At 37.7% G+C, this 27,401-nt stretch overlaps 1 protein-coding gene across 1 annotated transcript in view; it reads left to right on the top strand.

The window, feature by feature from the left end:
* The window catches only part of LOC103602790 (transmembrane protein 232-like), a gene marked incomplete at its 5' end in the record, with an annotated part of 137,515 nt that extends 115,800 nt beyond the window's left edge, over positions 1 to 21,715 (top strand). The window contains 2 exons of the mRNA XM_008587227.1: positions 17,953 to 18,046; positions 21,524 to 21,715. Coding sequence (XP_008585449.1) covers positions 17,953 to 18,046; positions 21,524 to 21,715 — 286 coding nt within the window. The remainder of the gene's footprint in view (positions 1 to 17,952; positions 18,047 to 21,523) is intronic.
* Between the last annotated feature and the right edge of the window lie 5,686 nt (positions 21,716 to 27,401).

Genomic DNA, 27,401 nt, shown 5'->3' with positions numbered 1-27,401 from the left:
ATCTGTGGTTTTTCTTATGTCTGGGAAGTTGAAGAGAGAACCTCGGTTCTTGAAGATGGGCTCTTTGGAATAATACAAGCAGACAAGAAAAAAGAAAAAAGTAACAAAGATATCGAAGAAAATCTGAGAGAGATATTAGACAACCTTAAGCGCTCAAATATTTGAATCATGGGTATTCCAGAAGGGGAGGAAAAAGGTGAATGTATTGAAAACATATTCAACAAAATAGTGGCAGAAAACTTCCCAGACATAAGAAAAACCACAGATCTACAGATCCAAGAAGCTCAACGATCCCCAACTGTATACAACCCAAAAAGGGCTTCACCAAGGCATATTATAGTCAAAATGGCAAAACTCAGGGGCAAGGAGAGAATCTTGAAAGCTGCAAGAGAGAAGCGTCAAATCACCTATAAGGGAGCTCTAATCAGGTTAACACCAGACTTCTCAGCACAAACCCTAAAGGCTAGAAAGGAATGGGATGATATATTCAAAATACTAAAAGACAAAGATTGCCAGCCAAGAATACTCTACCCTGCAAGGCTGTCCTTCCGAAATGAAGGGCAAATAGTATATTTCTCAGACAAACAAAAACTGCGGGAGTTCATCACCACACGACCACCCTTACAAGTAATTCTCAAGGGAGTACTGGGATTGGACCCTGAAAGATAATTACCACAGCCATAATAATCCAAGCAAAATCAAAACCCACCAGTATAATAAAAATGACAATCATGAAAAGAAAACAAACAAACAAAAACACTAGCTGCAACCTAAGGAACCAACAAACACAGAAAACAAACAGCAAAACAGAAAGCAAGGAACAAATGACACCTAAGACAAACAAACAAATAATAAAATGCTAGGAATAAATCAACACCTTTCAATAACAACTCTTAATGTAAAAGGTTTAAATTCCCCAATCAAAAGACACAGATTGGCTGACTGGATAAGAAAGATCGACCCAACTATATGCTGCCTACAAGAGACCCACCTCACCCATAAAGACTCACATAGACTAACAGTGAAAGGATGGAAAAAGATTTACCATGCAAACAGAAAAGAAAAACGAGATGGAGTAGCTATTCTCATATCTGACAAAATAGACTTTAAACTAAAAACCATAAAAAGAGACAATGAGGGTCACTACATAATGATAAAAGGACTGATGCATCAAGAAGACATAACAATCATAAATATGTATGCACCCAATGTTGGAGCACCCAGATTTATAAAACAAACTCTATTAGAACTAAAAAAGGAAATAGACACTAATACTATAATAGCAGGGGACCAGAACACCCCACTGTCAATATTGGACAGATCAACCAGGCAAAGAATTAGCAGAGAAACACAAGAACTTAACAAAACTTTAGACCAATTGGACATGGCAGATATCTACAGAACATTCCATCCAACAAACTCAGAATATTCATTCTTCTCATCAGCACACGGATCATTCTCCAGGATAGATCACATATTAGGACACAAATCAAGTCTCAACAAATTCAAAAAAATTGGAATTATCCCATGTATTTTCTCAGACCACAATGGATTAAAACTAGAAATCAATAATAAACAAAACACTGGAAAGTATACAAACACATGGAAATTAAACAGCATTCTACTTAACGATACATGGGTCCAAGAAGAAATCAAACAGGAAATAAAAAAATTTATTGAAACTAATGAAAATAATGATACATCATACCAAAACTTGTGGGATACAGCAAAGGCAGTACTAAGGGGGAAATTTATTGCATTAAACGCCTACCTCAGAAAAATGGAAGGCTGGCAAGTGAACAATCTAATAATGCGCCTTAAAGAACTAGAAAAACAAGAACAATCCAAACCTAAAGTTAGCAGAAGGAAAGAAATCATCAAGATCAGAGCAGAACTTAACGAAATTGAAACCCAAAAAACAATACAAAAGATCAACAAATCAAAAAGTTGGTTTTTTGAAAAGATAAATAAAATCGACAAACCACTAGCACGGCTAACAAAAAAAAGAAGAGAGAAGATTCAAATAACAAAAATTAGAAATGAAAAAGGTGATATTACAACCGACCCAAATGAAATACAACGAATCATCCGAGACTACTATAAACAGCTATACACCAACAAGTTCGAAAACCTGGAGGAAATGGATAAATTCCTGGACTCACACAAGCTTCCAAAATTAAACCAAGAAGATATAGAAAACTTGAATAGGCCAATAACAATAAAGGAGATTGAAGATGTTATCAAAAAGCTCCCAAAAAAGAAAAGCCCAGGACCAGACGGATTCACAGCAGAATCTTACCAAACATTCAAAGAGGAAATGACACCGATTCTTTACAAACTATTCCAAAAGATTGAAACAGAAGCAAAGCTTCCAAACACATTCTACGAAGCAAACATCATCCTGATACCAAAACCAGATAAAGATATAACCAAGAAAGAAAACTACAGGCCAATATCCTTGATGAATATAGATGCAAAAATCCTCAATAAAATATTAGCAAACAGAATACAACAACACATATGCAAGATCATTCACCACGATCAAGTGGGATTCATCCCAGGGAAGCAAGGTTGGTTCAACATACACAAATCAATAAATGTGATCCACCATATTAATAAAACCAAACACAAGGACCATATGATCATCTCTATTGATGCCAAAAAAGCATTTGATAAAATCCAACACTCATTCATGACAAAGACCCTTTATAAATTAGGTATAGACGGAAAGTATCTCAACATAATCAAAGCCATATACAATAATCCCACTGCCAATATCATCCTGAATGGGGAAAAACTAAAAGCTTTTCCTTTAAGAACAGGAACCAGACAAGGATGCCCACTCTCACCACTCCTATTCAACACAGTATTGGAAGTATTAGCCAGAGCAATCAGAATTGAGAAGGAAATAAAGGGCATCCAGATTGGAAAGGATGAAGTCAAACTGTCCCTGTTTGCAGACGATATGATCCTATATATCGAACAGCCCAAATCATCTATTAAAAAACTCTTAGAGGTGATAAAAGAGGTCAGCACAGTAGCAGGATACAAAAGCAACACACATAAATCAGTAGCATTTCTATTCACCAATAGTGAACAAGCAGAAAGAGAAATCAAGAAAGCCTGCCCATTCACAATAGCCGCCAAAAAAATAAAATACCTAGGAATTGAACTAACTAAGGACGTGAAAAATCTCTATAACGAGAACTATAAACCACTCCTGAGAGAAATTAGAGAGGAAAGTGGAGGGCAAATCTATTTTATTAGAGGAGAAAAAGAATCACAATTTGAGTGATCTCTGCACTGGGTCCATAGAGTTGAAGAGGCAGCCCAAGCAGCCACTCACTGGGTCTTGGAACTGGGAGAGCAAAGGGAGGCCTTAGAGCCACAGTAGGCTGTGTCCCTCTGTGTCTCTGGGCAGGCACAGCCCGAACGTGGCCAAGTTGAACAAGACAATCGGAGGAATGCGACATGGTATCAGACAGACCTGGAGAAACAGGATTGGCTCCAGTGGTGCAGGAAAAGAAAGGTGCAAGAAAGGGGAAGAGGAGAGAGCAGGTTTGGATAAAATCTACTCAAAATACTGAATGCCCAAAAAGAAAAAACAGAGCCCTGCCCCAAAACAGACTGAGGTAAGACCATGTACTTTGGTGTCTCCAGCCCATGAGGCCATGGAACTTAATATAAGTAACGTTAGAAAGCCTAGGGGTGGGACCCACAGTGCCTTCAGATTGTGCTGCTGCCCTAGGAGAACACAGATGCTACCCTACCCAATGAACACCTCCAGGACTTCCAAACTCCTAGCAAATATTTATTAAATTTCTGGGGATGGTTTGAGTGATAGCACCTGAGATATTACTTAGGTAATTAATATTGGTCCTATCCAGCTGCAAGCACCAAGCCCAATTTTTCATCAGCCTATTTAGATTTTGTCATAACTATATTTCACACTTGAAGATCTTTTTATCCATATTCACCAAACTATTTATATAAAAGTGCCTTTGCAGCTCTTGTTTCTGGCAATTGGGCAGTTATCACGGAAGGCAAACTGATGCTTAAGAACATGTTTCACTTGTGCAAAAAATGCTTTTTACTTAATTTATATTTTTTATTATTAAATATGTAATATTTAAAGAGGCATATAAAGTGTGTGTGCAATTTTAATACCAATAATGATAATAATAATATAATAAAACTAACATCAAAGTTTTCATCACCCAGACTAAGAAATGAATATTATTAAAACTGGAAACTCTGTTTTGTTTGTTTTTTGGCAGCTGACTGGTATGGGGATCTGAACCCTTGACCTTGGTGTTATTAAAACTACATTCTAACCAACTAAACTAACCCAACAGCCCTGGAGACTCTCTTTGTATCCTTCCCTAAACATTTGGCTCTCACTTCCTACAGAAGTAACCACCATCCTGAATTTTGTAAATCATTCTGCAGTTTTTCTTTACAGTTTTCCATAAATTCATGCATTCTTAAAATTGTATTATTTAGTTTTATGTTTTTGAATATTTAGAAATAAAATTATACTATATTCTATACATTGTATTTTGTGCTCAAACTACTCTATGTGATTGCATCTAGCTAGAGTTTATTCATTTATACTCGTGTGTGTGTGCGTGTGTGTTTCTAACTTAAAAGTTTTAAATACTTATAACTGTTTCCATTTTATAACCTACTACAGTTTATGTTGTATACTATTGGTAAACATTTGGGTTGTTTCCAGTTTTCTGTTCTTACAAACAATACTACTTTGAGCATTCTCATATACATCTCTTCTATTCTATTCTATATTTTGTCTGTTTTGTTCTTGGCTTTAGCTTAGATATTTCTATTTTTTTATCTTGTAGTTCATTGATCTCCTTTTCTGCTATGTCAATCTGCTGGTATATCCATCTATTGACATTTTAATTTCACTTACTGTTTTTTTTTATTTCTAAAATTACTGTGTGAATTTTAAAAATAGATTGTAGTTTTCTGGTGAAATTCTCCATCTTGTCATTAATTTATTTAAATATATTTATTATAGTAATTTTAAAGTCTATATCTGTGACTTCAATATGAGCCCTCTGTTTAATGTTGGGTTTATTTTTCCCTCCTACTCCTTTTGTTGGTATGCCTGATCATTTTTATTGAATATTAGACCTTATGTATGAAAAATTATAAAGACTTCTGGTTGTAGCTATATGCCTCCAAAAACAGTTCACCTTTTTCTGCTATGTAACTGGATTGATGGCAGAGCATTTTAATCCAACCAGTGCCTTAACTGACTCAAGGATGATCTAATTTATAAGTTAAATCTACATCTGATTCAAACATAATCCCTGGGTATAGATTTTCAGGAATCCCAAATGAAAGCCTCAGATATTTATCAAGGCCTCTCCAATTTTGTAAATCCTGATCTCCAAATGTTGTGTTCCTCCCTACTGCAAAGCTTCTTAAAAAATCCCCCACTGTGCTTGTCAGTGACTTCTTTACTTGGCTTATTAGCCTTCTCAGTTTAATAATTCAGCAAATGCCTTGGGGGGAAACCTAGTGGTGAGTGTATAGCTCACTTCTCCTGAGCTCTATCCCTCAGGTGTTGGATACCTTGGTAGCTCTGGGCTCTAATTTTTGCATCTCCAACCCTGTGAAATTGTGAAATGCTCTTCTGGCCTCTCTGCTTCTGATCAAAATTCCTCTGCCTAAATCTTTCACCTTTTCACTCCTCACAATAAATGGAGAAATTCCCTAAGGAGTAGCATATTTTGCTGAGTATTACTTCCTTCCTCATAGTTCCTTTCCTCTGAGATTTTGGTTCTTCAGTTCTTGGTTGCTTCACTGTATCATCAGTGCTTTTAAACAAATCTAACTACGTCATCTCTGGCTCTTATGATTGTTGTTTTTAGTGTCATTGGTTTTCTGCAAGCTACTATCCATAGTGACAAACAGAAATCCTAATGGTTTTTGAAAAGACTAGTTAGTACAATACTGAGGTCTATCTTTATTCAAATATACACAAAATTTTATTGAATTAAAATTTATCACAAATATTCCCCATGGTATGAGATCATGGCATCAGTGACCATGGAGAAAGAACTAAGTGAAATTTTAGAGAAGAACAAAAATAATGTTTAAAAATCCCTCAGAGGCTTCTGTTTGTCTGTGCTGTACCTCCTACTGCTATTGTTTTCTGATTTTATGTAGATGTTTTAGACCTGCATATTCTTCAGTTTCCCTTGGTGGATGGCAGGAATTTATTTTTTTCTTCAAACAATTAGTGCTCCAGTAATACTAACAAAGTGACTATCTATATGTTAACCCCTTCAGGTCCAAAGAACAAAAGGTGAAAATTTCTAAATGTTGGAGGCAATTTCTGCAATTTTAATACATAATTTGGTTGACACTGTTCAGTATCTTACCACAAAGCTAATTAAAAGTGAGAAAAATTTGAGTCATAAGCTCTTAGAAAAAGCTAAAAAGAGACTTAATTTATCAGAAATTACATGAATGTACGATCTTTTGATAAAAAGTGATTTTTTCTTACTCTGCAAGAGTGATTTAAGTAGCCTTTCTTTCTGATATTATTGTGCTTAACTTCAAAGGTTTCTAGGAATCATCAAATATACCACCATATATCCCAAAGTCAGGATTCTAATACTATTCTCTTCTAAAAGGAATCAGGGCCTCATAGACAATGTCTACACCTTGGACATCTTGTTGCTTTCAGAAAGTAAGGCTTTTATCAGAAGAAACTGCAGCAAAACACTAAGGAAGACAAGAAAGTTGGCTAAAGGGAGGATTCTGGTAGCCAAGTAATGAAAGTGTAGATTTACAAAAGAAAAAAAATATGTATATACAATCAATTGGAGCAAGTTGTGTTTGAAATCAGTGAAAGGTCATAAATCTATGAAGAATCTCAAAAAAATAAAGTATACTAGAGAAAAGCCATACCCACCAATAAGTTTCTCTCAAAAAGTAGGAGAAAGGGGCAAGTCATTCAGTTCTTTAACAAGAATGGAGTTCTGTGGTTTGTTCAATTAATACAATATCTTCCTCTCCTTGGATAATTTCAATGGTTTTTATAGTTTGCCTATAATAAAATAAATATTTTATCTGCTGAATTGATGCTTCAACACTGAGTGTGAGATGCGGGGTTAAAGAGGCCTGAGACCTGTGCATGCCATGTGCTACTGGGGAATACGTCTTGCCTGGTGGGATGCTCACTCCATACCTGTATGTCCTTTGAAAGTTTTGGAGACTTGAAAAACCATCAGTCTGCATAGGAAGTATGTTATCCCCTCCCTTTTTTTCTTGTAACTATCTCTGTATATTTCTCATTCTTGATATTAAAGAAACTGAAGTGTCTCTTCATCAATCTCATCATCATCCTATTGGGACAATCATGCATAATCCAGGAAGATCTCTTTAATCCAGTCTCAGATTAAGATAAATTATGACACCTACCCACCTTTGTATTCCAAAGACCACAATTTTGCTATTTTACATTAGTTTTCCCAGTGTGCTGTGGCTGTCTGTTTACATGTCTTTCTCCATGTGAACTTCAAATTCCTGAAGGCAGTTTATGAGGTTTTCTATTTCTTTTTTTTCCCCCATTCCTTATAAGAACATTCTTTTTGCAATTAAGGTTTGAGTAAATGAATGAATAGGTGAATAAATGAGTCACCTCTCTTCCCTTAAATGTATTCTAGGACCCAACTACCTCAGTCTACAAACTTCTCCCATAAGAGTCCTCTGTTTCCTTCCTCTGAGTGTTTGATCCTTCTTTGTTATCTGAAGTGGGTTGAATTGTGTTCTCCAAAAGATATGTCCAAATCTTAACTTCCCATAACTGTGAATGTGACCTTTTTTGGAAAAAGAGTCTTTGCAGATTTAATTAAGGTAAGGTTCTCAAGATAAAATCATTCTATATTAGAATATATCAAAGAAAAATTGCACCAGACAAATTAAACAGACAAAGATTTTATTCAAGACTATTCCAATAGGGAAGAGAGATTAAACTTAACTTCCCTGAAACAGAAAACAGGAAGATTTTTAAGTGCTGGGTGGGCTAGTGAAAAAGTACTGAAGGACATTAGAAAGTAGGTTGGTGTTGGTCAATGTGATGTGTTTGCTAGTTGTCACTTATCTAAGTTAGCCTCCTATCCTCCCACACAAACTAGGAGATGAGGCCCTATCTTCCTTGGTAATTGTATTTCAAAGGGATGGCTCCAGGTTCTTGAGAAAGACAGTCTTGAGTTATAAAACTGGCAAGAGGCTGGTAGAAGATTTGCATTTCAAAGGGGGAGAGAGAGAATTTACAACCATGTTTTCTAGAGTAAATGCTCTAAGAAAAGAGAGGTTAGGGACCCAAAGCCAGGAAGACACCTGTATAAAGTTTAATCAAGCTGGGGTCAATGTTAAGGCCACCTTGGTCAGCTGGGCCTTAAATGCAGTAACAGTATTCCAACGTCCTTATAGGAGGTGTCTTTATAAGAAACAGAAAAGGCTCTCTCTTGTTTCCTCTCTCTCCATGTGATCTGCTTGTATGCCCTGGCTGCCCTGATGCTTTCCTCGATGAGCAGAAGCAGCATGAGGCCCATGTCAGATGCAGCTGTCCCAGAAGCATGAGCCAAATAGACATCTTCGCTTTATAAATTACGAGGAGTGGGTTATTGCTATACAGACCTGAAAATGTTGAAGTGGCTTTGGAACTGAGTAATGGGCAAAGGTTGGAGGAGTTTAGAGGACTCAGAAGAAGACAAAAACATGAGGGAGGGTTTGAAACATCTTAGAGAATGGCTAAATGGTTATTAACAGAATGCTGATAGACATATGGGGCAAAGATCACCCTTGCTATGAACTGGCAAGGAACTTGGCTGCATTGTGCCCATGCCCTAGCACTTTGTAGAAGATGGGACTTAAGAGTTTGGAAGTGGAATATTTGGTGGAAGAAATTTCTAAGCAGCAAAGCATTCAGACAGCTGCATGGCTACTTGTAACAGCCTTTGCTAAGTTATAGTGGCAGAGGCATAATCTAAGCCCAGAATTTATAATTAAAAGAGAAGCCAGGTATAAAGATTTGGAAAATTTGCAGCCTGGCCAAGTGGCAGAGAATGAGAGTGCTTTCGGGAGAAAATGCAAGAGTTTGGCAGATAGACTGGTTGCTAAAGACATCAGCATGGCTATCAGGCATCCAGGTACCAATAGCCAAGGCAATAGGAGAAAGACCCTGAAGGCATTTCATAAGTCTGGAAGGGTGCCCCTCCTATCACAGACCCTGAGGCCTAGGAGGACCTAGTTGTTCCAGAGGACAGACTAGGGGGATGCCACTGCCCTGCCCTACCTGGGGATGCTGCTCCCTGCTGGAATAGCCTTGCCTCAGCAGCATCAGGTGTGGTTCCTGCCGCAGCTCCAGAGAGCACAAGCTGGAAACCCTGGTGTTGTCCATGTGGTGTTAAATCTGCAGGTGGGCAAAACAAGAGCACAATAGAGATGTGGCGGCCTCCACCCAGATTTCAGAAGATGTATGGAAGGGCCTAGGGGCCCAGGCAGAGACCTGCTGCAGGGGCGGAGCCACTGTAGAGGGCATCTACTAAATCAATGCCAACCAGAAATGTGGGCTTGGAGACCCACAGAGAGCCCCCACCAGGGCAATGTCTAGTAGAGCCAAGGGAGTGGGGCTACCACTGGGATCCCAGAACTGTAGGGCCACTGGCAACATGCAACACCCTCCTGGAAAAGTTGCAAGTCCTAGTGCATCCCAGTAGGCTTGAAAGACCGGCCTAAAAGCACGAATCTTAACTTGATGGGAAGGTTCATCTCACAAAGACCAGGAGGCAGAGATCGATGCACAAGCAAGAGGTTTTATTTCCAGCATGCTGGAGGTCGCCCCGTTTTCAGGACAGGAGCGGCCCCGAATTCACAATGCAAGCAGCTTTTATACAGTTTTTTTGAACAGATATTGTGGTAGGATCATCTGTTGGTTATCTGTGGCACTTTTAAATTTACAGGTGGGCATCAGTTGGCGCCTTTTGGATTTACAGGTGGGCTTTAACAGGCTGGCACCCCTTATCGCATTTCTCAATTGTTTACCTTCCCTGGGGTCTGGCTTGGTGGCCTTTGAACCAGCTATTTCCTGAAACCAGTGGGGGCTATTAATGTTTAGTGTGCTCGGGCCTGACCTTTGTCACGGCCCCTGATAAGCTGCGTTGCTTATGCATTGTTCAGTGTGCTCGGGCCTGACCCTTGTTCTGGCCCCTGAAAAAACTGCTTTGCTTATGCACTGCTACAAGACTGCGTACATTAAGGTTATATTTTTCTACAATTCTACTACTTATATTCTATGCCCCCCTACATTACAATTTATTTCCATCAGGCTGTGCACAGGACAGTCATGGAGGGTGGGGCTGACTGAAGCTTTGGGGCCCCAAATCCTCCCACAAGAAGCTGAGACTTTTTAGCATGACTGGGATGGAATGATTGTATTTTGTATGTGAGAGGGACATGAGTTTTGGGGGGTAGGGGTGTGTAGAGCTAGGGTTGGGTCTGGAGCTCACAGACCCCTCAAGCCCATTGTCCAGACTGGGTCACAAACCCTTCACACACAGGTCTATGAACTAGGTAACTGGTAAAAACGTCCTTGGAGCCTTGGTTGAAGAAAGAATAGTCTTTGTTCAGCACACACATGTCTAAGAGTTAAGCAGCCCAAAGAGAAACTCAGAAACTCAACTGCCACTGGCTAAGTCCACCGGAAAACTGAGCAGCTGCCAGCAGGGTAAACATGCTCTACTTTTAGATGTGAGCTCTGCTGTCCAGCAGATGCTTCACAAACTCAAGAACACACACTAGCAATAAACTAAAAAGATACATGGGTGTGAATGTGCACTAACTCCACCCACCCTCAACTCTTTACAAGGAATGTGCTGCACCACCCCCAACTGTACCTGAGGGGAGGGAGCCTGACTAAACTATTCTATTTTCCTCACAGGGTAGAATGATAGAGTTTGGATATGTTGTACTGTAAGACCGGCCCGAAAGCGCGAATCCTACTTGTTGGGAAGGCCTATCTCGCAAAGACCAGGAGGCAGAGATCGTTGCAATCCACAGGAGGTTTTTATTTCCAGCAAGCTGGGGTCACTCAGCATTGAAGACATAAGTGACCCCGAATTTACAATACAAGCAGCTTTTATACAGTTCTTTTTTTGAACAGATCTTGTGATAGGATCAGTTGTTGGTTATCTGTGGCGCCTTTAGATTTACAGGTGGGCTTTAGCAGGCTGGCACCCACTGGCACCCCATAGCGCATTTCTCAATTGTTTATTTTTCCCGGGGCCTGGCTAGGTGGCCTTTAGATAAGGAACCAGTTATTTCCTGGAACTGGTGGGGGCTATTAATGTTTAGTGTGCTCGGGCCTGACGTTTGTTATGGCCCCTTTTAGAAGCTGCTTTGCTTAAGCATTTGTTACAAGACTGCGTACATTAAGGTTATATTTTAACAATTTCCAACAGTATCCCCCAAAGGTCATGTTAAAATCTGATCCTCAATTTGGCAATATCCTCATGAACAGATTAATGTCCTGAGGTGGATGGGGGTGGCCATGAGTGAGTTCTTGCTCTGTTACTTCCTGGAAGAGCAGGTTGTTTAAAGGAGCCTGGCACTTCTCCCTTCCCTCTCTCTTTCTTGCTTCCTCTCTTGCCATGTGATCTGTATGTACCTGCTGGCTGTCCTGCTGCTTTCCACCAGGAGTAGAAGCCTGAGGCCCACATCAGATACAGCTATCCCAGAATCATGAGCAAATAAACCTCTTTTCTTTATAAATTAAAAAAAAAAAAATCAGGAAAGGAGTAGATACACAAAGTCACAAGAGGAAATAGCCATATGAAGAGAGACAGATATGGGAGTGATGTAGATACAAGCAGCCAAGGAATTCCAAGGATTACCAACAGCCACTAGAGGCTAAGAAAGGCAAGGAATGGATTTTCTCCAAGAGCTTCTAGAGGAACACATTCTGTCAACACCTTGATTTAGGATTTTTGGCCTGCAGAAATGTGAGAAAATAAATTTCTGTTTTTCTAAGCCTCCCACTTTGTGGCAATTTGTTAAAGGAGCCCTAGGAAACTAACACACCATCTTTCTGGAAAAGTCTGTCTACTTCCCATTTAACTTCAAACATCAAAATTCTATGTGGGAAGGCAAAATATTTCAGCCCCAAAATACATTTCTTTGACATATTTCAAGATGGCTGATTCAGAGAGACAGGAAAAACAAGATTAGCTGGAAGACTGTTTCTTTGTGAAAAGAAATTTACATCTGTAAACGCGGATAGCCAGGATTCCTCTGCAGAGCCCCTCCTTTGGCTGCTATCTATTCTTTGAGAGCAGCTGGGAAACTACCTGAAGTATTTTCATTTGCATACTAGATGCCTATAGTTAACTTTAACTTCTGATTTCCTTCTTTCAACTGTGACAACACCTCCCCTCAGAACTTCAGAGAAACCTGGTCTCACACCGTTATTCTAGGGCTTCTGCCTACCCCCCACCTTCTCTCTCCCATGAACACTGGTGTATTAGCTTTGTTACTCCCACGGGAATTTGGAACATTACTCTCTTGTGATTCCCCTGTGCTTCTCCCAGCACATTAAATAATAAAATTTGCTATGCCTTTTCTTCCTATTGGTCTAAATTTGTTGGTGATTTTTATTAATGAACCTATAGAGGTGAAGTTTTCCTTTGGCGCCTACATCTACATCTCATTTAAAGCTCATCAAAATTATCTTGTCCTCCATTTTTCCTATAATTGATAGTACCAGCCAAAAGCTGTGGCTTTCTCCTCTGAATTCTTAGTGTTTAATTTATGTCTTACTCCTTTTTAAGCCTTGTAAAAACATAATGAAGAAGGTACTATTATTTTTCTATATGAAGGATGCAGAAACTGAGGAACAGAGGGATTAAATAACACTAACTGGCAGAACCAAACTTTGCTTTGAGATCTGCCTGAGTACAGAACCCATGTGCTTAAACATTTCACTATATATTTTTTTATGTCACTGAATGTTTATCTCTCTCATGTTGTCTTGTTTTATAGTTAGCTATACAATTTTCTTTTCTAGTATAAACTATTTGACTGAGGTAACTAGAAATCATAGATACATAAACATATTCATTTAATTTTTCTATTTTAAAGGTCTTTTAAAATTACATTGTCTGCATTTTAAAAAATTTCAACACTTATTATTCAAGAAAGAATTTTAGGCAACTTGCTTGAATACTTCTAACCTTTAGATGATTTTTAGATGGTCTTATTTATCTTTTCACAGCATTTAGCACAATTATTTGAATATCAGAAGTGCCCAAATTTTGTTGAATGAATATAGTTAATCCAAGTGTTAGTCCCTGTGTGTCCCAAATTCCCCAGCTTTCTGGGGTCATATTTTCCTTTAATTTCTTAATAGAATGGATAGAGGCCTAATTATGCATGTAGTAGGAAGCTCATGGCTCTTCTGCCATAAAATATTTCTGAATATTACAGGTTGGGATAGAGCTCCATTTTCCCTGGTCTCCTGTCATTTCAATTGTTTTTCTTTGAACTCCTGCTATCAACTCCACTCTGCAACTTGTCTTCTGAGATTGCCAATCACTTGCTATAGTGGATGCTAGTCTACAAATATGAGTGTTGTGTGGTAGACTCTTACTGATGGCTTGTAAAACAAAGGAGATTAAAGCATATCGTAGCTTTCATTTATTTATTCAATCATTCAGCAAATATGCAAACATTCATTGTATATTGGCACTGTGCTGGGAACTGAGGAGACAGTGATAAGCTGTTGTGAGGCACCCTCTTGCAAGAATGCATTTACATGCCACTTATACAGAAAAGGGCAGTTTATTCACTCCAGTTGGCCAGCAATCATCTCTCAAGGAGCAACCAAGGGAGAATGGCCCCAGGCCTTGGTCTTGTGGGGTTTTTAAAGGCAAAAACCACATCCCATTGGCACATGGTTTGTCCAGGTGCACAAAGCAAGCTAGGTAGCTAGGTTATAGAAGACAAAAATGAGCCATTAGAGCAATCAAGTATACAAATTTTTATTGTGTATGGTTCCTGTTCACATGTAACTGTTCACTGTGTATGGCTCCTCTTTCTATGCAACAGTTTTTCTTTCTATGAGAAGGTCAACACTTTCTCACGCAGAAGAGGGGGGTAGTCTGCAGGTCAGACGGGGTAAAATGGAGTTACTTAGGTTAAGCAAGCAATTCTACAGAAGCAGATAGCGTATGTTATGAGAGTGTAGGGAGCTCTATTTCAACGCAAACAGGTAAAAGTCTCCATGATCATGTAGCTCATACAATAGTCAAATAAACTCATACTCCAGTCAAATGTAAAATTCACACATGCAGTTGATAAATGTAAAATTAGAAGTGAGGTAAGTATAACAAAGAAAGTATCCATGGTGTATTGAGAGCTACAGCATTGGGCTGGAACTAAGAGCTGAAGGATGAGTAGACAATAATCAGCCCCGCAGTAGGGAGAGACGGGGAGGAGAAAGAAAAGAGAAGAAAGGATGACAGCATGTGCAAACAAGCAATAGTGGGGTAGAGCAATGGACATTGCAGCAATGGCAAGAAAACCTGTGTATTAGGGATGCATGAGACTGGGCAAAGAAAGGAGAGGAGTAAGTCTGCAGAAACCATGCAAAACCACCTTAACAAATAAACAGTCTACTTCAAGTTTCCTTAACAAATGTGCTTTCAATCCTAATGTTAATGAATGTGAGAGACACCCTCACCCGTCCAAGGCCAAAGGATGGACATGGAGACACAGGGTACAGCAAAGTGAGACTTTAATTACAGCCTTGCAAGGTTCGGGTGACTGACGGGCAGGCACTGGAAAAGGGCTGTAGCAAGCAATATATTTCCTAGTGCGCAATTCCCTGACCCTGCCTCTTCATTGGTTGGGGTGTACAATCTTCCTGGATTACATCTAAGAGTACCCCAAGTTACTACTCCCTTGTAGGAAATTTCTTTGTCTGAGGGCTCAGGACAAGCCCATGACAAAGGCCCACCCAAAACCCTGTGAAAGGAGAAACATTATGAAATGAAAAGGGCTATTAACTCGTTACCATCTCAAGGACAACTTTATCTATTCAGTGACCCCCCCCCCCCCAAGAATGAGCTGGACCAGTCAGACAACTTTCAGGCTGGGCCTGAATTATTTCTGAAAATGAATCACTTAGATTATTTTCTTACAGTGAGGAAATATTGAACAGTTTGATGTAGGAAATTGACATAATCCACTTTGTATTTTGGGAAAAAATTCTGGCTACTTTATAGAGACAAGAATAAAGTGGATGAGGAATGGTGAATGCAGAAATTCCAAAAATGAGGCCTTTGTCCAGGCAAGAGATGATGCTGTTACCAGCAACAGGCTTGACTTGCCCTCTCGGACTAAACAGATGACTCAAAAGTCCAAAAGTTGGCTCAAGGATTGGAAGCTTTATTCAGATAACCAGCATCTGGGGGATGGCCAGGCTAAAATCATCCCACCTTCTGATGCTGTTCTGAGGTTTATAAAGGAGATGAGGTGGGAAGGTGAGGTAAGGGTTTAGTCCTGCAGACAAAGGGGTAGGCTGGTCATGGGATCAGCAGAAGGTCTGAGTTAGATGTCAATGTCCCATGATAGACTGGGTGCTTTGGTGTCATGGAGTCTACACTTGATGGACTGGTTAGCTTCAAACCTTGATATTATTTTGGGATCAGGGTCTTTATCTCCTTAGAGAGAGCTTAAAGACAATAACCTCAGTCAAGCATCACTGGAATATAGGAATACCTGTCTTGTACCTCTAACTAATGTGGATGCAATTTTCCTTTAAGTGAAAAGGTGAGTTAACAATCACCTAGGATGCTTTTCCTCTCTCTTGGAATTCCTTTGTTTGCAGTTGATTAGGAAAGGCAAAAAAAAAAAAAAAAAAAAAAAAAAAAAAAAAAAACTTCATTTCAATTATTAATTGTAGGTGTGCAACATCTAAAGTAAATCAACATGAGAGTGTGTAATGGGAGATAAACAGAAATAAACTTTTGAGAAGGATCCTTTTAGGGTATGATTTCATCCCTGGGAAGTTTCTCCATATGGTCAGTTTCTCATTCCTCGGCTAACCTCAAGGAATTGATGATTATCAGTTCCTAAGTTAATAGATAACTGAAATTTTATGCTTGTTCTTAGTTATCCCAAAGATGGCTGTTTTCTGGCTAAGGTCGCTTTCATTGATGGCTTGGATCAAGGAAGTGGTGGTGGAGACAAAGATAAATGAAAATATTTGAGAAGCATTTAGTGCAGTATAGAGAAACAGGACCTGGTGATACAAGGGGAGCATGCAGTTAGGAAGAGAAAGTTTTTGGGTTGTATAACAGTCCTAGATGTCTACAGTTAACAGTAATTTTTTGTATATTTTCAAATGGCTAGAAGAGAGGATCAGATGCTCTCAACACAAAGAAAAGATAAATTCTTGTGGTCATGTATATCCTAATAACCCTGATTTGAACATCACACACTGTATACATTTATCTAAATATCACTCTCTACCCCATAAATATGTATAATTATTAAATGTCAGTTAAAAAATAATAATTAAAAAAAATGAATGTAGAGCTCACTGGAATGGTATAGTAGCAACTTGAAAAAAAAATTAATGCTACACATTCTAGTCTTAAAAGCTAATCAGACCTTTTTGGAAATGGAAATTTCTCATGGACTGTATCTCTTTAGGCTCTTCCCTAAGACTTTCTTCTTTACACCTACTTTCTGTACTTCAAAATCATCCTCTCCCATCATCTTAATCCTTTACATACTCTTTGATTAACATCATTTTTTCATAAGAATTTTAACAATAAGTTATTATGTGGATAATTTAAGACTAAATCACCCTTAATTTGAAGCCCAGCTTTGTACTGCCAACAATTTCATTGAGCTATTGCTAAACTGTTCACCACACTTTCACTGTTAGTAATACAAACACCTTGGCAAAGTATTGAAATCACATAATTTTTTAATGTATCTTAGATCAAATTCTTAGGCCAAGGCTTCCACCAGAACATTCAGGGTTGCGGAGCTGTGTGTGGGATGCACACGTTTATCTCCCCATTCAGCACAGTCTACATCAGATTTCCCTAAGCCCTTCAGATCCTATCATCTCATTTGCTACTGACTAGCTGTAGTATTTACATCTGCTAGGAGATTTCCTTTTTATTATTTTCTAGTCTTCATTCTATATGTCATGCCCTAACCTTAAAAACGGTCAGTTTGGGGCTGGCCCGGTGGCGCACTGCTACAGTGCGCTGCTTGGGAGCGCGGCGCTCCCGCCGAGGGTTCGCCGCTCACTGGCTGAGTGAGGTGCGGGCGCAGCACCGAGGGTTGCAATTCCGTTGCCGGTCCCTGTCCGGTACGAGCATGACACTGAGGGTTGCGATCCGTTGCCGGACACGAAAAAAAGACAAAAAGGAAAACAAACAAACAAACAAAAAAACGGTCAGTTTGGGTCGGCCCGGTGGCGCACTGGAGAGTGCACCGCTTGGGAGCGCAGTGGCGCTCCCACCGAGGGTTCGGATCCCAAGTGGAGACCGGTTCCCGCTCACTGGCTGAGCACGGTGCAGGCGCAACATCGAGGGTTGTGATCCCGTTGCCGGTCCCTGGTGCGGGCACGACACCGAGGGTTGCGATCCCGTTACCGGTCAGTAAAAAAGACAAAAAGGAATAAAAAAAAAAAAAAAAAAAAAACGGTCAGTTTTAGTAACCTATGTTGGCATAAGGAAACTAAAAGCTAATATACAGTGTTCTACACAGAGTAATTCTATATGTTTGTAATGTAGAATGAAAATGCTTAATAATGAATATGACTTACAAATCTGTCTGTTTCTGGGGAAAAGGAATATCGTATCTAACGTTGGATCTGTTCTTTGTGCTCTTTTGAAGGGAACATCCTTCTGTATCAGAACTTCCCATGTTTCCATACCCAGATTTCTTCGCCAAGGCGGATAAAGAATTGGCAAAAATCATTGACCATCACGTAAGAGTGACCTTCTTAAACTAGCAGCAAAAGTTTTGTTCTTTAAAGGCACTTTGAAGTATAAAATGTGGTTCTGAGACTGAAACATTAACATGTGGAATTTAAAAGTGGCGCTGTAATTGGTCATTGCCAAATTTAATTGTATTTTACTAGACTATCTGCACACGTCAGTGCCTTCATTGGGTTACAGAAAATGCAGCTTTCTGTCATTTGTGAAACACTAGCGCAATTCTATTTCCTGAATTAGTACTGATTTCTTGTGACAAGAATCTGATATTCAACACTGAACACTGATTTCTTCTGCACTGTAGTTCTAATAACAGAACAAAAATCTTTTGACTCAATTTTCAGTGACCATTCTTTACCCTTGACAGATCAGAAAGACTTTAAATCACTTTGTTCTTAGTATGAGTGGCAATGCAAGGCTATTCATGTAAGCCACTTTAATCCATTGTGCTATATTTAGTCTATAATTTCTTAACAAATGTTCATCATTTTATGTCTACTTCTCTTTAGGAGTAGAGCTAGAGTAGGAGAGAAAGTACTTATTTTTGCGGTTTTTGAAAATGCAACATGGATTCAATAGCATATAGAATGTGCTTAAATTAATCTTATCACAGTAGTTCATTATTATCTATAGATTTTGATTATAGCCATTACCATAATTAATTTCACATTCCATTTAATTGGTGATATTTTGATAAAGAATAAGGGATGATTTTATTTACTGATCACATTTAATAGTTATCTACCACATAGCTAATATTTAAGACACTCTAGCAATAGCTATAAGTATTGGGGTTTGGAGGCTGACAGATACCTTGGAATCGCAGAATGAGAGCTGTAATATTGTTCTACTATTTACTAATAAAGTTTATGCTAAGCAAACATATCATCTATGCAGGGAATTCCGAAAAATTTCCAAGGTTCATAAATTTTGATATCTATATTTTCCTATTCACTTTAACTAAATGATCTGGAATAGCTGACAAGAGATAGCAACCTGACAACATTTTATATACGTATGAATATATATACACACAAGGGTCTTCAAAAAGTTTGTGGAAAGATTTGAATTATCTTTTAATTCCATTTTTTTTACAAACTTTTCAAAATATTCTGATATATATCCCTGGGTGACTTTGGGCTGCCTAAGGCTAGTTAAAGAGTATTTGGAATGACAGAAAAGAGACTAGGAAATAGCTCCTAACAACCATCATCTTTCTCTCTTTCAAAGAATATAAGCATTATCTAAGTAAACACTGCCACGTACGTGCTTATATTGTAGCTAAAGAAGGGTAAAAGGAAACCCTTCTGAAAATATGTTTGAGAACTTATAAGATCCAAATTGTTTGATATGTGGCTAGCTAATGAAATAGTAGTTCATAGTATTGATTTAGGAAGGTTTGTGGAAGTGTCTCTGAATATTATATTTTTAAAATATTCACGTATTCATTGTTTTTCAGATAGGTATAGCATTAGTATTTTGGTCTTATATCATACTTCATACTTTACAAAATGCTCTTACATTGGTTAATTTAATTTTTACAACAAACCTGTAAAACATTACCAATAAGAAGAATAAATTAGTGGTTTACAATTTAGTTATTTCCCCAAGGTTTTAAGGTGTTGAGACATGACTGAGTCTACGAACAAAACCAGATCTCTGGACTCCAAGTCCACTTTCCCTTTCACTGTTTCATGGCTGCTCAAATTCTTGGTTTATAATCCCTAACCAGAATGGGGAGTGGGAGGGTGGGATCTGTAATACTGACAAGAAACAAAAACACATCCCTGTAGCTGCCAAGTATGAATCTCCTAAGTCAACCGACTGTTATTGAGTTGTTATAATACACAAGAAATAGGGAAGATATCTCATTGTTCAGCAGATATCAAGGTAGCTTGTATGCTGCTGGTATTACATAGCATGATGATTGAATCACTGGGTAAATGGGTTGAATAAAGCAGTAAATAATGCTTTCGTACAAGCTGTTTGGGTAACCAAAGAATTCTACGAGTATTTTTCTGACAGTTCATAAGAATTAATCCTATGTTGATTTTTCACAATGTAAAGAACAAAGTCATGAGATACATTGAATCTCTCATATAGGATAGAGTAGTTGTCTTTGTTTATAGATAATGTCATTATTATACCAACTACTGCTTTTATGCTATAACATAAAATTGGTAGTTTTACTAAACAATTAGGTTATTATTTAGTTTATTATATGAGAAAAATTATGTCACAGTTGAGTATCGAAGAACTTGTACCAAAGCATGAATTCAGTCTGTGCCTGAATGTCCCAGATGTTTTGCCTCAGTTTTCTATATGTTACATGCAAAAATGGTTTTGAGAAACCAAACATATGAGTGATAACTGTGTGTAGCTATATCCTCAAGACAAGTGCAGGCAACTTTTGTTTTTTGTTTTTGTATTATTAAAAGTTAACTGGAGATAAAAATAAGTGGATATGGTATTAGGATTTGGTTTTTAGTATTTACTCTAATATGAGCATGTTGACATTTTACAAAATGTTATTGCCTTTAGCAAGGCTGAGTGACTTGCTATGGACTCTGAGCTTTAGTTCTGCTTGTTGTTATCCATACATCCCAGGAGACAAGTAGTAGTCACAACTCACAGCACTGGCACATGCTGTAATCTACAAGTTAGATGATAGGTTGTTAATGTCAGTGGTCACTTGTGTACATGCACCAGCTGAGTGTGACAAAAAGAGCAGCATAGGCAGTGTCCTTAGGAATTTCCAGCATTTCATGGAACAGTCATTCTGCCCTGAACTGTTTACACAGTCTGAAGAGGGTTACCCTACCTTTTTACCATTTCCCTCATCAAATGTATTACAATGGTAGAAAAATTCCTCATGATGATGTTAGGTTAATTCATCACCATTGCTTCCAACACTGATTACTCATTCCTAGGGCTCTTGCCTTGAGATATGCTGTTATTGTCCTGAGTTAATATTGTCAGTTGAGAGGAATCCCTTAGAAGTATTTTTACTGGTTTACTGCAAAATAATCATTTGTCTGACCATTAATTTCATTTTCAATCTCAAATGAAAAAGTATCACAGGTTTTGCTTCTCACTTTAATTTGTATTTTTTCCTTTTGTTTTGCTTTACCTTGTGTTTTTACTTTATTAACCATGTTGTCACGTAAATATCATTACTGATGAAAAATGTAAAGTCCTTTGGGATATAGAAATATAAACACTATTATGTCTTCTTTTGAATGGTTTTTTATCTTTAAAAATATTGAGGGAATTCTGTTTTGTAGAGTTTATATGCATTCTAATGGGTGACATATTTTTCCAGTATGCTATAGAATTCCTGAGGAATGTCTTTGGGGGTGGGGGGAAACCTAAGAGGATAATTGGATATAAAAATCTGCATTTTGAGAAGCTGAACCAATATGTATTTTTTCATGGGAAATTGTATGTTAATGAAGTTTTCTCTGTAACAGTGGCAGAAAGAGCTAATGATCCGACAGAAAGAAGATGCAATATGTGAGGACAAAGAACTTAAAGACAAAGAGTTACAGGAGATAAAACACTTCCAAGAAGTTATGAAGAAAAGAGAAGAGAAACTACATAAGCAAACCAAACCCTATGAGCTTCCTCTTAGGACTGAAGAAATTTCATTAGAAAATAATTGAGGTCTATATGCCAGAAATTCATAGCATGAAAGAGAACAAGATAGCTACATGTTAGGAAAACTTTCTTATAATTAACTTGAGGCCATTTTTTAAAAAGGTGTTTATATCCTGGTGGAAGCTGTTTAATAATCACATCTTAGGCCTAAATTAGTAGTCAACTCAACTACTTTTGAGTGAAATGGTTTCACCAGTTAAAAATGTCCAAGACTACAGCTAGTGCTTTTCTCAATTGACTCATCTTGTGATCACACAGCATATTTAATCACTAATTCTCAGAATATTGATATTCATTGAACAGTTAGATGGAAATAGATTGCAAATTAATTAATGAGTCATCATGTAAGAATTATTTCTTGAAAAGGGAATGAGTATCAGCTGATACTCCTATAATCCCTATTATTCAAATAAAAAGTTATGGCACCTCCTTGGATTTGTGTTTTATAGTCAATTTATGCTAGACAAAACCCTATGTCAGAAGCTTGAATTTGATAAATGACAGTATGTAAGCAAGTCTGGAAGGGCCAGCCGTCTCAGATTGGCTTGATCTCTAACAGATGCCAGAAGAGACTCTTGAGTGACCGTGGTTTAACTCTGCCGAATGAGTTTATAAGAATAGATTTAGATGATACTGGAAGGTCCAGTAGCAATTATTGGAGAGATTCATCCAATCAGGAGTCATTTTTAATTGGCACTGAAGCTTTAATTTATCTGAAGCTCTCCATCTATGGGAGACAGTGTTGGGTGGGGTTCTTGTGATACCATATATTGCTTTTCTAAAAATGTTGTTAATAACCACACCGCAATTTCACACAGGTGGCTCAGTGATACTCAAGAGACAGGTGCTTTTTCAGGGTGTGAAACTCAAATGACTGCACAGACCCAGAAATGTAACAAATGAACATAGAAGGCTAAAGGAAATACCTACACCATCTAAAGAAAGTTCCCACCACTCAGCTACATACTGAAATGTATGTTCAGTATTGTAGAATTATCCAGTCTTTCAAGAAGTCTTCAAACGGAATTATTTTTTAAAGTGAGAGCTGCTAAGTTTCAAGATGTTGGCAACTAATTTTTAAAAATCACATATTTTCAGGTTAAATTTGACATATGGGCCACAAGTTCATGGCCTGTGTTATATGAATTCTTTGTTTACCAGTAAAGTATGGTTGGGGGCAGGTTCTTGTTCTGATTCATTATATAGTCGATTCAAACTTATGTTTCTCTTCCCAAACCTTTTGACTCACCCATGTGTCCACATATGGAGAATATGGAGTTGTTGGAAATAACATCGCTAAATGCACCTTTCCAAATACTTTCATTCATCAAAGCTTTCTTCAGATGTGAAAAGAAAAAAAAAAAAAATCTCCCTTCCAGAAGACCAGCCAGTCATTTTCTCTGAATCCCACATCTTCCAAAATCTTGTTGCTTCAATTATTCACGCTCTCCTTCTAAGTCCCTTTCCATCTCTCACTTCTGTCCCATGGAGGTCTCAAATTTCTCCCATCCTTCCATACAAACTACTGTCCCATTAAGGCCCCCAGTGACATCAGCCTTACCAAACCCTGACTGTCCTTTTACATCATAAACTTTCTACTTGTTTGTAGGAAAATAGAATCCTAATGTAAATTGTAGGGAAGGGACTCTGAAGATGTAAGTGCTACTTATTAGAATTTCAACAAATCCTGCTTTTTCAGCACCATCTTTATAGAAAGAACCTGGTGCCTCCATTTCTGAAAGTTTCTGATGTTCTGAGAGTCTAGTCTGCCTTAAGGTTTCCTATTGCAGATTTAGGATTTTTTTTTCTTTGCTCTGTTTAGTCTATTTCTGCTTATTTCACAGTTTTCTTAGTATTTCCAATGTGCTATGATCTTTTTTCATCATGGATTTATATGCCTTTTTAAAATAATCTTTTTGCTGTCAAAATAGTAAGTGATTTGAAAGAAAAAAAATAAAGAGAGATATGTAGAGGGGAGATGGTTGGTCAGAATTCTTATAACTTTATTCTTAAATTATTCTTTAAAATTTTTAAAATCTCTCATGGTTTTATTCCTATGTCTCTTATTCTTCCTGAAATATTAGCAAAGACTGTGGCTTATAAATCTGGGTTTCCATTCTGGTTATGCCCCTGCTGGCTATGAAACTTCATCCAGTTACTGGACCCATGTACACTTCAATTTACCCATTTATAAAATGAACACAATTTATGTAAAGAGTGGCTATCAGTCAGAAGCTAATTTAAGAAAAAACTGTCAGTCATTTTTAACAGAGAGAATTTAATGTAAGGAATTATTGTAAAAGGTGTAAAAAGAACAGACAATGAAAGGAGACATAAAAATAACACAGAAACAGTGACTTCAAGAAACTGCTATCATCCCTGGAGCCACAGAATCAGAGAGATGAGGTTTAGATTATTAGAATGTATGGATTGTAAGAGGCACCTCATACAGTGGGACTCACATCTCTGATGGGGAGACGCTGCCCAGCTATTGCCAGTACTTATGAGGGGGCGCAATACAGCAGGTTCTGGGAGAGCAGAAAAATGGAAACTGGAACAAATTGTCTGTTGCTGAAACCACAATGCCAGGAAGAGCAACAGGAACAACAGCAGGAAGAATGAAATCTCTTCTTCCTCCCCACCCTGGAACTCTTTCTAATGTGCTTCCTGTTCTCTAGCATCACAAAGCAGAGAAAGGAAGGGTGAGCTTGGAGCTGAAAGACACTAGTTAGATAACTGGAAAAAATGTGTGGCACAATGCTTAGAACATACTAGGCCATGCAATAAAAGTTAACTCCCCTTTCTTTTCCCTTGCATCTTAGGCCCTCTTTGCGGCTTTTTTTTGAAAGACTTCTTTGGATTACAAATAAATAAAGAAAGAAAGCTTCACCTCTTAAATGGCTTAAAAAGAAACTTTACTACAATCATTTTTTATAACTACTCCTTAATAATTCCAATAAGTACTTAACTTACCTAAACTTAAATACCAAATTCAGTTGGAATTCTTTATCATTTATGTTTAGTATTAACTTTGCTTCGAAATTCACAAAGGATGCTATGAATCTCAGGCTGAGTTGGATACCGGGTGAATTCTTTCAGCTGCTCTCATGTTGTTTAGCTTATGGTTTCTCAATCTTATTTATTTTCCCAATCTTTCCTCTTTAAGTTGGTAGAAGTAAGAAACAGAAAGCTATTCCAAGTCTATCTACCTGTACAGCTCTTATTCACCTTTAAATACCTCTACTGTGAGAAAGTGTTGACCTGTCCCAGGTCTAAATTCCTTTCTATATAAAACTTGTTTCTGTTCTACTTTACCACCTAAGTTTACTTTTATTTTGAAGGAAGAAACTCAAGTTTTCCTACATTCATTTTCTATCGATTCTCTGTACATTTCTCTTAGTAACCACCAAAACAACTTCTTTTTCACATGAACTGCCTCACAGACCTTTTACGTTATTGAGAGTGAAATACTCAGAAGCATTTTAGCTAGTTTCACTAGAGTATTGGAAATTAAAAGACATATGTTAGGGGGGAAAAGAGGAAAAAAGACCAATAGTAAATTCTAAGTAAGATAAGCATAACAAGAAGCATTTCTTCTATTGCGATTTTCTTTAAAAAGGCAAATCAAATGATTCACAAAGCTTTATGGAACATACCAAAGAAGAATTTAAAGAAGAAAATACCCCAAACAAATATCTTTACTCCAGAATTGGTGAGTGGTTGCTTAGGAAAGAGGGGCAAGTAGAGGTAATAGACAAAAATAACTCACACTAACACTTTCAGAAACTCTATAGTGATGTTTAGCAATTATAATTCGTGGTTAATTCTTCTACTACTACTAGTTAAATCTTTCTCTGTGACTATCCACTATTTAGTTATTTTTGTGTCATTACTTATATTTTTTAATTCATCATATCAACAAATCCAAGGAAAGTTACAGTGTATCATCGATAAATTCTTATATTGAGTAAAATCTATAAAGTAGCAAATGCCACTCCTTCCTCTCATATAACACCGTAACTATACCATTATGTTCATACTTCATGGTTTTATACCAGGGTTTTTTGTTTTTGTTTTTTTTGACACTTTGGGCTGGATATTTATTTAATATGTGGGTTTTTCTGTGCATTTCAAACTGTTAAGGAACATTTCTGGTCTTACCCACTAGGTAACAGTAGCAGCTTCGCCCCTTCTGCCGCTGCCAGTTGTGACAACCAAAAGTACCCTGAGGGGCAAACTTGCTCCTGGTTGAGAATTACCATGATACAGTTTCACTGAACCTGACTTCCAAATGTCAAAGTTTGCTGCTTGGGAACTGCTCTGGGATTGCTCTCAACTTTTGTCCAACTGTTCACACACTAAGCTCTCACTTTGGGTCAGTCAGTGACTCTTAACTAAAATCACCAAAAGTCTCACGAAGCCTCTTTATTCCTCCTCACATCTCAAGTTGCAGAAGTAAAATGAATAAGAACACACCTGGAAGTTTTACCTGTGATTAATTGATGATGCTTATCACCACCTCTGTGGGCTAAATACAAAGGAAGATAAGGAGTCATGAAAATCTGCTGTGCCAATGCCCATATAGAAATAATATGTCTAATAATGAATTCAGCCCACACTGCACTTCTCAAGCTTAGTTTAGCCACTGGAGACTTAAGTATTGGTAAGGCTCCTTGTACTAATTCTAGCTATTTTCTCTGACATACAAGATGTGTTTGGAAACTTAGAAAACATATTTTAAATTATCATCTTCTATAACATAAATTCATATGTTTGTATAATTTCAAAAATTCTGTTGATGACTTGGTTGCTTTTGAACTACATACATTTTTCATAGTGACATAGATTTCAAGGTTAATTTGGCTTTAATGTTATTCAAGCTCACTCTTTTCTCCAATCATTCTAGCTAAGGGACCTATTTACATAATATCTACTGCCTTGTTATTTTTTTATTTCTGATTCATTGTAAAGTCCAAAATAAACAAAAAGGAATGTACTCCCAAAGCATTTTTTAGTTGGAGAATCATAGTGGTATCCAACTTTCCAATGAAATTTCCAAACCTGACTCTATTTTGGAAAAGAGAGAATCTTCTTTTATGAATTAATAAATAAGGTGGAGGTCAAACATCTCAGAATCACCATTGCAACTTTTTAATACATAGCCAGACTATTAGCAATACAGTAATGCTTTGACTAGTACTTCAAATCATAAAGAAATAGAAAACCTGAACAGACCAATCTGTTAATCTCTAGCTCCGGTTTTTCATTTGGCTTCCCAATCAAAAGCTTCCCAATCAAAAGCAGTGACAAGAAGCAAATACAGAAGAGTTTCTTCCACAGCATACGTCCTCCAACGTGATAGCTACATCATGAGATTTATAGCCCTCAAGGAGAGGGAAGATGTATCTTAAGGAAGACAAGGCTCACCCTACTCCAAACAGAGAGATGGTGGAAATTAGGAAAATTAGAAGAGAAAGATAGATTTAAAGGAGTTTGATAAGCTTGCCCCTTACCTCAAGGGAAGGGGCAGGTGTAGTGTGGTTGAGAAACATCCAGATAGATACGGAGCCTGAGCATATCAGGTTAGTAGCATTAACTCCTGCACTACTAAGGAATTGGTAAGTCACTAAGGAGAGGTACTATGTGCAGCCTTTTCCAAAGACACATGCAATCATCAGGGTGAGATGAGAA

This window comes from Galeopterus variegatus, unplaced genomic scaffold (genome assembly GCF_000696425.1).
Source record: "Galeopterus variegatus unplaced genomic scaffold, G_variegatus-3.0.2 Scaffold4302, whole genome shotgun sequence".
Taxonomy (NCBI): domain Eukaryota; kingdom Metazoa; phylum Chordata; class Mammalia; order Dermoptera; family Cynocephalidae; genus Galeopterus; species Galeopterus variegatus.
The sequence above is the reverse complement of the archived record's forward strand: the minus strand, read 5'-3'. Positions and strand labels throughout refer to the sequence as shown.